The 12,986-nt window shown below is 33.0% G+C and overlaps 1 protein-coding gene across 2 annotated transcripts in view; it reads left to right on the top strand.

Annotated features, from left to right (window-relative positions):
• The window catches only part of LOC132700671 (monocarboxylate transporter 2-like), a 49,339-nt gene that overhangs the window by 15,886 nt on the left and 20,467 nt on the right, over positions 1–12,986 (top strand). For both annotated transcript variants that reach the window (XM_060668151.1, XM_060668152.1), the window contains exons 3-5: positions 43–271; positions 977–1,145; positions 2,940–3,104. In XM_060668151.1, the coding sequence (XP_060524134.1) occupies positions 43–271; positions 977–1,145; positions 2,940–3,104 (563 nt within the window). The remainder of the gene's footprint in view (positions 1–42; positions 272–976; positions 1,146–2,939; positions 3,105–12,986) is intronic.

The raw sequence follows: 12,986 nt of genomic DNA, 5'->3' as shown, positions 1-12,986 counted from the left end.
ACAGAAAAATATGAGAACATTATTATTGAGTTTTTTGCTTAGGGATCTGGTGCTGAAGATCCGGCAGCATCTCGAGCTGCCCGGCTGGTCGCAGATTTGCGACAACTTCTTACACTCAAACAACATTATTATCCCGAGGGTGGATGGGGATGGGTGGTGGTCACCGCCGCCTTCCTTGTGCACCTTCTTAGTCATGGCTTCGTGATATCTGCGGGATTGTTTTATTTGGAAATTATACGTATGTTCGGATGGCAGATCAAGGATTCAGCAGGTAAACTCACGTACAGATATGTTTATGCTTTAGGTTTCAATATACTGATATTGTAGAACTAGAAAATATACTACTATAATATATCCATGCTCTACAAGTGCTATATTTTCTAGTGCGTAGTAATCACAACACAAATTTTGAATTTATGCGTGGCTATCGAGCCTACAGCAAAGCAAAACTTTGCAGAACTTCTTGTCTAAATATAAATAAATATCTTACCAAAACTAATATAATGCGAAATCAATCGATCAAATCAGTCTTATTCTATTTATTAAAAATTCATATAAAATAAAAGGTAAATTTTCAATCCCATTACAACAATTCCTTCGTTTACCAATATGTTGGAACATGCATTGTGGTTCGACTTTGCTGATGCAAAAATCTGAAAGTATCTACTTTACTACCAACGATTTCTCAAAAAAGTGCTCTTCGGCAGTTTCAAAGTTATCATGTGACTTTAACTATCAAAATTTTTCGTAAAATAAAAATAAAAAAATATTAGAGATTTTGCACATATTTTGGGAATTCTAATTGTAACTTACCTTTCGAACTTGTTTGAAATTTCTGCCTTGGTGGTTTTTTCATTCAGTATGTGTTTATACTCTGTTATGCACATATACATAGGGTTGATAAAAACATGAAGCAAAGATTTTGTTATATGTATATTGTTTGTCTAATTGCACATTTAATCGGCTTTTTTTCCAGCTTGGCTCGGAGCAATGTCAGCAGGGGTCGCCCTGTTTGTTTCCCCCATAACAATTGCGTTTTGTAGACGAAAGTCCATTCGGGTTACTGCAGTCATGGGGGGACTCGTAACAGCATTGGGCTGTCTTTTTTCCAGTTTCGCCACTCAATTCCATCAGTTGTTTTTTAGGTAAATTTTAAAGTTGCTATAGTTGTTCGCTTAGATAATTATGTACTTATTTTCTCTTCACCGAACTTCGACGTGAAAAAATTACGAAAACCTGAAATGATACATTCCATTTTTGTGTTGGGTTTAGTTGTAGGTATAAAATTTGAAAGACAGTTTCATAGTATACAAAAATTGTTCTTTATATTTGCAATTTATAGTTACCCATGCATTACAAGTTCTCAATGTTGATGTCAAGAGTGAAAATTCGTATTGAAAATTGTTGAATTGATAGCTTTCCGATCTGTTCTTGGCATCTCAACTAAATACTTACAACAATAAAATAACGGGTTTAGTGGTCCACAATTTATATTTTGCAATTCTAAATACAACTCTGAAAGTTTGATACTTTGGCCTAGATAGGCAGACTAGACTCTTCTCAGTTTATTGTTCTGAAATGTTTTTTTGATTGTGAGTTTTAATTTTGCTAAATGTTAAAAAAAAATGTTAATACAATAATTAAATATTTTTAGTAGATAGTATTAGCTCAAGCCATTTAATAAATGATATTATATCCAAAGGTGACCGGACGTTGCCAACGTATGGATCACATCGTCTGTAATTACTTACGTGTTACATAGTCATCCTTAGCTAAATGCTTAGGTTTATGTATACCGCGTATTTATTTACATTGGCTTCACATTTACAGACATTTGGTCAATGACTTTTCGAATCCCCGAATGTCATATATTAAATACCTAGTTTCATCAATATAGGCCTTATGCAGTAGAATTCTCGTGAAAACGCTGACAACTGTGCTCTAACAAAAGCAGCTGAAAATCGGTATCATTTTTAAATTTATTATCAGAATTGTTTTGCGCCTCGAGGGTTGTCTGCGATAGGAATCCTATTATCGATTTGGAATTCGTTTTGTTCGACGTAATTTTTTAGCGTAATTAAATTTCAGTCTGTGTTGGCACATTCTTTTTTCCTTAGTTACCATCAATTTCGATTAGCTTTTTTAGGATTTATCGTCTCCAATTTTTTATTAAATTTGCAGGTTTTTAAGGATTAAGAGTCCTTGTCTCACAAAGTAAAAGATACTATGTACAAATCTTCTTGTAGGCTTTGTCAGAGTTTAACCGCAACTTAGTTTTTCCATTTAAGCTCTGAAAAAGCCAACAAGATTATTGGAGAAACGTCAGCAAGTTCGATTCATCAAAGTTCTAAGTAGCAGAAATTTGGAAGATTTGTATTTAGTATTACAGTAGGCTGTGAAAACTTCTGAAACCCTAATTAATATTTTCAGAATAACATTTTCCATATATAAGGTGACAATCAATAGGTTGAAATAAATTAGTTTTCTTTTTGACTAGAATATTCTAGTTCAAATTAACTAAGCAATTTTCTAAAAATCTATTATCAGTTGTATCAGTAGCTGCTCCTAAACGCGGTACTTCAAAAGATGTGAGAAATAAGACGTACTGTCACATATTAACCAACAAATATGGTTGTCGATTCCGATCAAGATTCCAGAGAAAAATAATGCGAAAAATAATTCCCGAAGAAAACAGTTGGTTTTCAGATTTATTCGTGTTGGGAAAAATCACGATCGTAAAATTTTATGAAAAAATTGCGGGAATTTCTTCGCAGGTAATTAAATGTGAGTACGACATGCATTCTAATAATATAGCCTTTATATAGAAATAGTAAAACTATGTAAGTTTGAGAATACCTGCGATTGAATATAAATATAATTTTTAAAGTTGAACTCATTTTTAGAATTATTTTTTTAGATAATTATTTTTTTCATTTCAGTTATGGTACAGTTATCGGCATTGGGGCAGGGATAACCAGAGACTGTTCAACTTTGATGGTCGCTCAATATTTTAAACGTCGCAGAGAATTAGTGGAAATCTTTATTTTATGTGGAAGCGGGTTAGGCATTACCACTATGTCCGTAATCATTAGAAGTACTGTAGGGTAAGTCATTATATAATCGTATGTGTTATTTTATAATAGTAAAAAAAGTAAAAAAAAACATAAATTACTCAAATAAAATTTTAAAAGTTCTTATTTGTACATTTATTAGGTGAATTTCAATGAAAATTCAAATATACTCATTTTAGTAAAAAAAATTGTAAAGTTTGCAGTGTATCTGGCTACCTTGTACATTCCTATTCATGATATCTCATTAAATTATATTTTCATTAACAAGTATTCAAAAAAAAAATCGTAATTGTAAAAAATTATAAAAAATATTATTTTCCCGTAATGTTTGCACATCTATTATTGACAATAGCAATGTTGTCTCTTCACTACATAAATAAGTCAGTCACACTTCACGAAAATTATTTTGTCCAAAAAAAATTGATAGGTATTCTATTATTCTCAATGTTGATACTATCCTTCTACAAAAGTCACCTTCCGCATGCATGTTCATTATTTAAATTTAGATTTAAGGGACTGTTTACTCCTCCATGGAATTTATGAAAAATCTTTTTTATACGATTTGTAGTATAAAATACCCAATGGTGCACGGATCAAACGTGAAAAATATATCTCTCAGATTTTAGCTTCGTTACTCAGGGTCGGACGTTTCCGGTATTTTAGTCGCGGGTTTGGGAGTGATCACATGTTTTCTGGAGATTTCATAGATTTTGACTTCTGTGAACTCTGACAGTTACGTGTATGTCGCCTAGTATTCGTGCTGTTTTGCAAAGATGTACCCATTAACTAATGGTCGTAGAAACAGTATAGTTTTCAAAGCGTTGATAAACTTCTTTTCCAGCCACTCGCCCCGCTGCGTTCGTGACTAATCTTGTTACATAATATACTATTTCCACTCACTTGCGTAAAACTTTATTATTGAATATTTTTAAGAAATTCCGTGCTTTGCTACCTTGTTTTATTTCTCTTTTCTTTTCATTAGTTATAATACATACGTGAATAAGTATACTAACCACTCAATAAACCACTTTTAACTTACTTTTTTAAGGCCCGTTAATTTATTTGATTGCCTTTTTGAAATTCCACTCTCATTATCTGGAGATTTTCTGAGATTTGCTAGTCATAACAATACAGAGCCAAGAAGTTGGTAAATATTAATAATGACCTTACTGTTGTATATTTCAAGTTTGCGGCAATGTAAAAATGATAATATGAAGAAAATAACGAATAGGAAAAGTGGCAGATCCTTTTAACATCAAAAGTACTAATGGAAAAATTGAGTTTCATTTCAGCAATCATAGACAGTATTATATCATATAACGAGCAACAGTAGGGTTTAATAGCCACATCCAGACATCGTTCACTGTTAAGACAATAAATAATCAAACAATGGAATGGCAAAGAAACAGTTTCAAGTTTGTGTTTGATACCAGCATAGGATTAACGTTATGTCTGTCATCTTCACCTGATTTCACTCAAAGGACATCAGTCAGAAATTTTAAATTATAGTTCATTATCCTTGCTAGTTCGTAGAAAGAAATATGATGTCAAAGTAATGTAATCAGTAATTTAAGTTCAAAGTATTCAAACTCAGCAGTATCAAACCACGCGTTTCCATATGGGTCAATGAGACGAAAAACTTGTAGATAATACTGAAATTGAGTGGACCAAGTAAAAAAATATGGAGTACCAGAAATCAGCAGCAACTTTTACTACAAATGATTAAAGCAATTTATTATTACAAAAGGTAAATTATTAAAAGTCGTTTTATAGCCAGCCTGTGAAAATAATATTTTAAAAATGTGTGCTAAATAACTAAAATTTCTGCGAAATTTTTGGCCGTGAAATTTTCCATGTGAAAATATTTTGCAAACGTAATTGCTTTTGAATACGCCCACGCTCTAAACTTTGTGTTACGCCTCGCTAATCTTTTCGGTAAATTTCTTGCCATATATTTTATTGATTTCTGCCTTTATCGGCAGGATTTATTTTGTATTTCTGCAACCTCAGGCTACAGAGCAAAGTTTTAATTTAGTTTTCGGCAAAACAAACGAAAACCTAAGCCCTGTTGATTTTGTGTCGCTCTTTCGTTCGGTTTTATTTTTTTCTTTGAACCAAATATTTTCAAAAACGAATAATGCCATCCTCTATGTAGTTACCAATTCACAATTCGGTTTGAGTAAAAAATATTTGCGACGATTATGGGGAAAATGTTCGTTTTATAGAAAACAATAATTATTCTTATTAAAATATCTTAACATTTCATAACCATTAATTGTAAGGGAAAGGGTCTATTTAGAGCGTGAAACACAGCCATCTCTAACAAACTTACCGCCGAGCACGAATTACGTAGCAAATCGTATTCGCATTACAGCTCGAGATAAGAAAACAATGGGTAAGAAGTTTCCGTGAGAATGGCGGCGTCAGCATTTTCAGGGAAATTGTTATCGCATAACTCAGGTTTTATCGTGTGCCGCAACACTTTGTGTCTCGGAGAAGTTGTTGTCCTTAAATAAAATTAACATATTTACTTCTGTAATTCTCAAAATATAAAATAGGGGAGAAACCGGAATATTTCTCCACTATATTATTCGAGTTTTAAAAGCCGCGGGCAAAAGAATGGTGGAATGGCGAGAAGGAAAATATTTAAAGGTCTTTCTAATATGTGTTTTCCCAAGGACATCATATCCGAAGGAGACCTGCACAATTGTTGACGAAATGAATAGCAAGCTGCAGACGACGTAAACAAACTTGAAGACAGCATGTTTTATATGTGGAAAGAATTAAAAGGGAAAAGCCAAATTTGTAGAATTGTGACAGCTTTCTTAAACTACTTATATAGACTTCTATTGCCTTTATTTTTGATTTGACTCAACGAACAATGACCAAGTTGTACCGAACGTCTACCAGCTTAAATATATAGGTGTCTGCAAGTAATGGTTTCCATAATCCTTGTCAGTTCCACCAATTTATCGAAAGTGTCAGTGTTGTTATTTGTATAAAATTAGTGTGTTCGACCAATGGATTTTATGTTGCTTTTCCAATGCGTGCTGCGCATAGGTCCACGTGTGTATCCAATATACCTATATACGGGTGTTGTCTTGGTGTGTGCACTGAGGAGTTTATTATTAAATCATTAGCATAGATTAGTATCTCTTGTTCCCTAAGTGATCAAAGCCGTAGACAAAAGAAAAATCACGAAAAAAAAAACAAATATATCCGCGTCCTTTTAACATAACAACTGGTAACTCATTTTTCTTTTCTATGTCTCGTTAAATCTTTCTTGATATATCCCTGGTCTTCTTAGTTTCTTCCTAGTTCTGTGCTGCATGCTGCGTACTTTTCGAATTCTTTCCAGTAGCGACCTAGCTTAATGAAACCTGGTTTGGTTGTTTTGGAAATGGAGGTTGTCCTTTCCCTTCTTGTTGCTTCGTGATAGATAGATAGATAGATAGATTTTTATTTGACTGAATTACAATACATAGTATGTTTACAGCACGTCTAAGTACAAAAGAGAAAAAAATATACAATTATATGCATATATATGCATACACATACGATTATATAAAGTCTACAATAATAATAGGTATAACAACGCAAAAGATAACATATAAAAACAAACAGGAATAAATATGAAGAAAAAAATAAAGATACCGAACACAACCAAAAAGTGGCCACCATCAAGAATCGGGTAACCAGGTAATATCTTTGATCTTCTGTTTGTATTTCTCTGCAGAGTAAAAATAATGTTCAAAAAAAAAGATTTTATTTTGGTTTTAAAATTTTTAAATAGCAAGTTTGTGACTTGATTTGGAATTAAGTTGTATAAACTTAGGTCAAAAGAATTTTTCATACGTTTAATATATTTAAACTACTAGTTCGAAGCCTATCATCCAGTACCACACCCAACAACTTCGCAGATCTTTTCGCTCTAAATCACATATTGGCATGTTCTTTTGCCGACTGTGTTTCCATTTTAAGAATTTCTACATTTGTGTTTGATGTTTTAAATGTTGAGTCATCTGCAGTCACAGGGTCAGGATCGACAAAGAGATCAATAAATAAACTAAAAACGATAATGAACCCATAATGGAACCCTGTGGAACTCCGTGCATTACATTTCGTAAACTTGACATTTTATTACTGCAAAAAACTGCTTGCTTTTTATTAGGGAGATAAGAATTACCTCTAGCGCATTGGGTTCCAAACCAAACGCCTTGGAGAGGTCACACAGCGTTAAAGTGCTATGCTCATCCCCCCAAAGCCCTCAACTATTCCAGAGACTATACGTAATGGAGCGTGGTGGTGGAGCGCCCCTTTCTAAATCCAAACTGGTTTCGATTTATTAAATTATTTGACTCAAAATAATAAGATAGTTGAGAATACATAATTTTTTCTAAAACTTTGGAAACTATTGGGATAATTGATACTGGTCGGTAATTATTAGGATCAGACATTTCACCTTTCTTATAGATTGGCACCACTTTGGACACTTTAAAAACCTCCGGATATATTCCAGTGAGGAAATACCTATTTATTATGTCACTTAATGGTAAAACTATTACATTGCAGCATTCTTTAATAATTCTACTGTTCAAACAATACACAATAAGCTTTTGAACTATTCAAAGACATTATGACCTGCTCGATCTCAAGTGAAGAAACCAGGGAAAAATGGAATGAGCATTTAGGTTTAATCAAGTTATGTATCCACTCAGATGGCCTAGCGAGAGTTTGATCCAAAATTTCCAATATTTCCGTCAGGGGATAAACCTTTCGTAAAATTTTATTTACCTATGCTACACCTCGCGGTGTTAATTTATTGCCAAGATTCTTTGCTCTTATTTTTGGATAACTGTAAATAGTTTGTATAAGCTAGTTTTCTTGTATTTTTTATTTCATTTTGATACTCCGTTTTGTATTTTTTATAGATTAAAAAGTCATCTGGAATTTCCGCTATACTACGAATTTTTGATAATTTATCTAGCGTGACTCTGAGACCGCCATTGAACCAGTGAACTGAAGATTTAGGTTTGAATGTCTTTCTAATCAAAGGAACGCCTGTTCCCTGATGTTCTTCACCAAGGCAAATGCTAAATCTTTAACGTTGATGCCAATGGTATTATAATTTAATGTAATTGATTAGATATAACAGCATATTTTTCAGTAATATGTTTATTTAAATATATTACCTCCAGTGACGAGTTTCGCGATACGTCTTCGCCTCCCTGTTTTTCTGGCAAAACAGTGAGGTTATGGAGATCTTCTTTGCAATTAGGGCATTTAGCAGACTTTAAATCACTCAGATCTTTCACATATCTCTTCAAATCACCACTATTAACCGTGCTCGGCAACCGAAAATTAATTAAAGCGTCTATTATGTCTGACTTTTTAAGTTTTAATAGCTGGGTAATCCAAACATCAACATCATACGGTGCCATTTTGCTAAGCCATATGATGTATTTAGATAAGATACCAGTCTAAAAATTGAATCACAATTTTATATCGCCTTATTGAATATAATAAATATATATTTTTTAAAATTATTTTCACTTTTATATAAAAATGTGTATTTGTAGCTTGGAAAAGAATTATCCTTCTTTTACTTCTTGTGTGGAGATTTTTGCCTCTATATCGTTAATTTAATTCTGCTCTCTGAAACGAAATAATAAATGAAATAAAAATTTATTTTATTTGTTAATCCCACTTAAACTTACGACTTGTTTGATTAAAATTCCATTTTACAGGACGAATTTCCTTTGCTACTTGGTCATACCGCTTTACGAGTATATTTTATGGCTTATTTTATATGCGTCTCGGCCCAAGGATCTCTGATAGTCGCGAACTAGGTTACTAACCACAACCGAAATGCGAAACTGCACTTTTTCAAATTTTTTTGGAGTCTGATAATAAACTTTCACGATTTTATTCATGGTTACAGTTTATTTAACCAAAACTGACCTATATCCCGATTGCTGTTACTTAGACTGTTTTCTAAATGGCGTAGTAAGCAAGGTATACATAGATAAGTAATTTCTACTGGGTAAAAGTGGGTAATTTGAGTACGCAAATTTCCTTTTTAAAAAAACTTTAATTGAAATATGGGTTTTCATACGAACTATAACGAATAAAAATTTTGTTCATCGTACAATCAAAGGTATAAAATCAAAATTTTATTTTCGTCATCATCAAAACCCTAGTCACGAGCTGGGTTTGGCACGAGCACAGCAAGGGTTTTATAAACCAGTGCTTGAAGAAGTTTATAGACGGGTTGCATATTTTGTTTTTCTACGGGGATCCGTTTTCGGGTAAATTTTTTGGAAACAGCACAAATATATTCACTAACTGATGTGCGACGGAACTATCAGAACCGACAAAAGTAAAAATACCATCAGTGTTTTAAATGTCAAAACACCGCATTTGCTCTCGACCCGCCACTAAAGTGCCGGAAACTCCCGAAGCCACTCACAAGATTGTTTAACAAAACTAACGCCTTAACGCGTGATTGGTGCATAATTGGGATATTTAGAGTAGGGAGTAGTGATTTGTAGCTAAGCAGAGAAGTATGAAAAATAACTATAATATTCGGAACCGCCTAATCTTTAATTATGAATAACAAATTAGAATTAAAAAAAAAAGAAAAATGAAAGAGATGGTCATATATCGTGGACAAAATAATCTGTTTAACTCGAATTAAAATTGATTATATAATTTGCATTAAAGTCATGCATCCATATTATATATATCTTAAACTTTTTAAAAATTATAGCTTTAATACCATATCGTGTCAATCGTTAGCATAAAATTATGGATCTTATTGTATTTGGCAAATTGATATTTTTGTCCCAAAATTTAGGGCAGTGTGTTTGTTTTGATAACAAATCTGCTCAATATCTATTATATGCGGGTACAGAAAAGTATTTGCCACATTATTTGATTTCGCTAAAAAAATCTGGTAGCTGTTTGAACTACTTTTTAACGCAACTGTAAATTGCAAATAGTTTGTTTATAAGCTTAGTATTTTTAAATAATTAAATTAGTTGAGGGCAAATAAGCTATAATACAAAGAGGAAATATTTAAGAATGCTATTAATGCAAGAGCATTTGCGGAATAATATCTAAAATAATGTAATTAAAACTCCGAGAGAAAAATCGTACTAATATGTGACGTTTATTGTAAATCTTAATGTTCGGTTCTGAAAAAGTTGCTGCACTCGACATTAACGACGATTACTTGTCTCCAACTATTTCAGCGTTTATGGCTTCCGGAAACTTTCGCGCGAACTATAAAATTATTGCCCTTATATAAAATAACAGATAACGAAATGGCACACATAACAAAACTCATTTGGGTTAATGGGAAATCATGCTTTTCCCGCTTAATTGATACTGGGCCAATCGCTGGTGGACGATCGAAGTATTTTTCCTTGTTTCGTTCATATTTTACGGTTATATTTTTATTTTGAGGTAATTTGCGAACGAGGAGTTCATGTTGGATCGATCAATTCGGTATGACCGCGATTTTTTTTTTGTTAATGGTATTATTTATGTTTTCTTGTAGAAATTTTCGATATACAGTTTTGTTATACAATTTTTAATTCGGAGAAGTGCGGAATATCTGATTTCTTGACCTAACCTGTAAAATATACATATACATTATACATATATTATTATTATAATTCCTAAACGTAATACGAGGTGTGTTCAAAAAATAAGGTGACTTCTAAGGTTTATCAGAAAGTATTTATTTGTTCACCAAAACTAATGTTGTCCCCTTCAAAGTAGTCCCCCCAGATATAATACACTTGTGCCGACGTTTTTTCCAATCCTCATAGCACTTCTGGCAAGCACTTTCTGGTATAGCCTAGAGTTCTTCCAGCGATTTTTTCTTTATTTCCTCAATCGTTCCAAACCTCCTTCCTTTCATGAGTTTCTTGAGTTTTGCGAACAGGAAAAAGTTGCAGAGGGCCATATCCGGTGAATATGGTGGCTGAGGCATGATCGTGGTTTTGTTTTTGGCCAATAAGTTAGAGATAAGCAACGATGAGTGAGCAGGTGCATTATCGTGATGCAAAATCCATGAATTGTTCCCCCACAATTCCGGACGTTTTCTTCGTGTTGCTTGCAGCAAACGGCGGATAACTTATTGACTGAACGACCTTGTGGTAAGAACTCTTGATGTACTACGCTACGATAATCAATCAGGCAAAACCTCGACATTTTATCGAACTTGATGTGCTTTTTCCTTATGACCTTTTTGAGCATATCAGGATCATCACTGATGTCGTTTAACAGCTCTTGAACGATGCTCCTTCGACGGCCCTTTTGTTAAAAATTAAGCAGTTTCGGAACGAATTTTGCTGCACACGTTTCAGCCACTTCCCCAATAGTGATTCGACGATTTTTCAACATTATTTGTTTCACTTCTTCAACGCTTTAATCAGTAATTGACATGCTCGGGCGGCCAGAGCTAACTTTGTCATCGGCCATCTTGGAACAGCTTGTACCACCTACAAACATTTTTCTACTCAGATTCACCATATGCCGTTGTCAACATTTCAAGTATTTTGCAGCACTGTATTCTATTTTTTACACAACATTTTGTGCAAATTTTTCCATTTTTTTGACCAACATAACAAAACAAAAAAAATATCGAAAATCGAATGTACGTAGCCCGCCCAGTATAAAAGTCGCCTTACTTTTTGAACGCACCTCGTATGGTAAAAACATTTATTTTTATTTATTATTAGCATAATTTACAGAAGGTTTAATTTTTTAGTTTTTGAATTAAACTACCAAAATTCAAATATTTTATTTGAAACAGTTTAAGATCATATTACCTTTGACGTTTCCTTTTTTCTTGTTGGAGAGTAGAAAAAAGACGCAAAGAAGCGTAATTTAATAACCTGAGCAAAAAGTTTCGAGTTTACAAAGTTCGGAAAGCATTTTCACCCAGAAGGTATCGTTCAGCAAAACTTTCGCCATTAGGTCATGTCGAACATTACGTCCGTCCCGCATAATTTGTTTGGGGATAGTGTCAACGAAGTTTTGCCTAACACCATCTGTAACGGGATGTAGGATTAAACGCAAAACCCCTAATAACTTTAAGGTCCATTAAAGGTTATAAAATATGGAGGTTTTTCGTCTTAATCTTGAAACGCTTAACTTATGATGATACAAATGTAAAACTGACGAATCCCAGTTTTTCATTTCATTTATAATTAAATTCTTTGAGCTATCCATGGATAATTTAAAAAAAAGTATAGAATGGATTCTGCCTCTTTGTAATGTCTGAGAGTAATTTTTACATTCATGGGCTTTGATATTTTTTATAAGACATAGCTAACAAAAACTTTACATGGAACAATTTAACCAAATATTTCCGGATCCATGTTTATTGCCACATTTTCAATTACTTTTGGATCACTGAACTCAAACCTAGTGTCGGTTATTTCTCAGTTAATGTTTCAAAAATGTTTTCTAGCTTTAAAACCCTACCAATATTGATAATTTATTAAGCTCTGCTGAAAATTCTCTGGCAGATTATTATATACAGCTATTTAAGAAAGGATGCTCTCTCGATGCGAAGATATAAAAAACGTTAGGGCGAGTGCTTTAACAAAAGTTCCTTAATTACTCGTATATGAGAATTTACAATTCTACACAAGAAATCCGCATCAGAAATTAATATAAACCTAAAATACAATTTTATTTTTACTCGTTTCATACAAAAAATATTACGAGAAAAGCAAAACGTTTTGAACTATGTGAAACCAAATTTTTTAATGCAGAAAACTCTACGGTACGGAGAGCACTATACATCTGGCAATTAAATAGAAGGTGGTAAATTTAAAATTGATTAGTGTGAAGGAGACACACTTACTGTTGATTAAACTATTATGTTGTCTAACAGAA

This window comes from Cylas formicarius, unplaced genomic scaffold (genome assembly GCF_029955315.1).
Source record: "Cylas formicarius isolate icCylForm1 unplaced genomic scaffold, icCylForm1.1 PGA_scaffold_4__25_contigs__length_36172078, whole genome shotgun sequence".
Lineage (NCBI taxonomy): Eukaryota > Metazoa > Arthropoda > Insecta > Coleoptera > Brentidae > Cylas > Cylas formicarius.
Note: the sequence above shows the minus strand (reverse complement) of the source record. Positions and strands in the feature narration are given on the sequence as shown.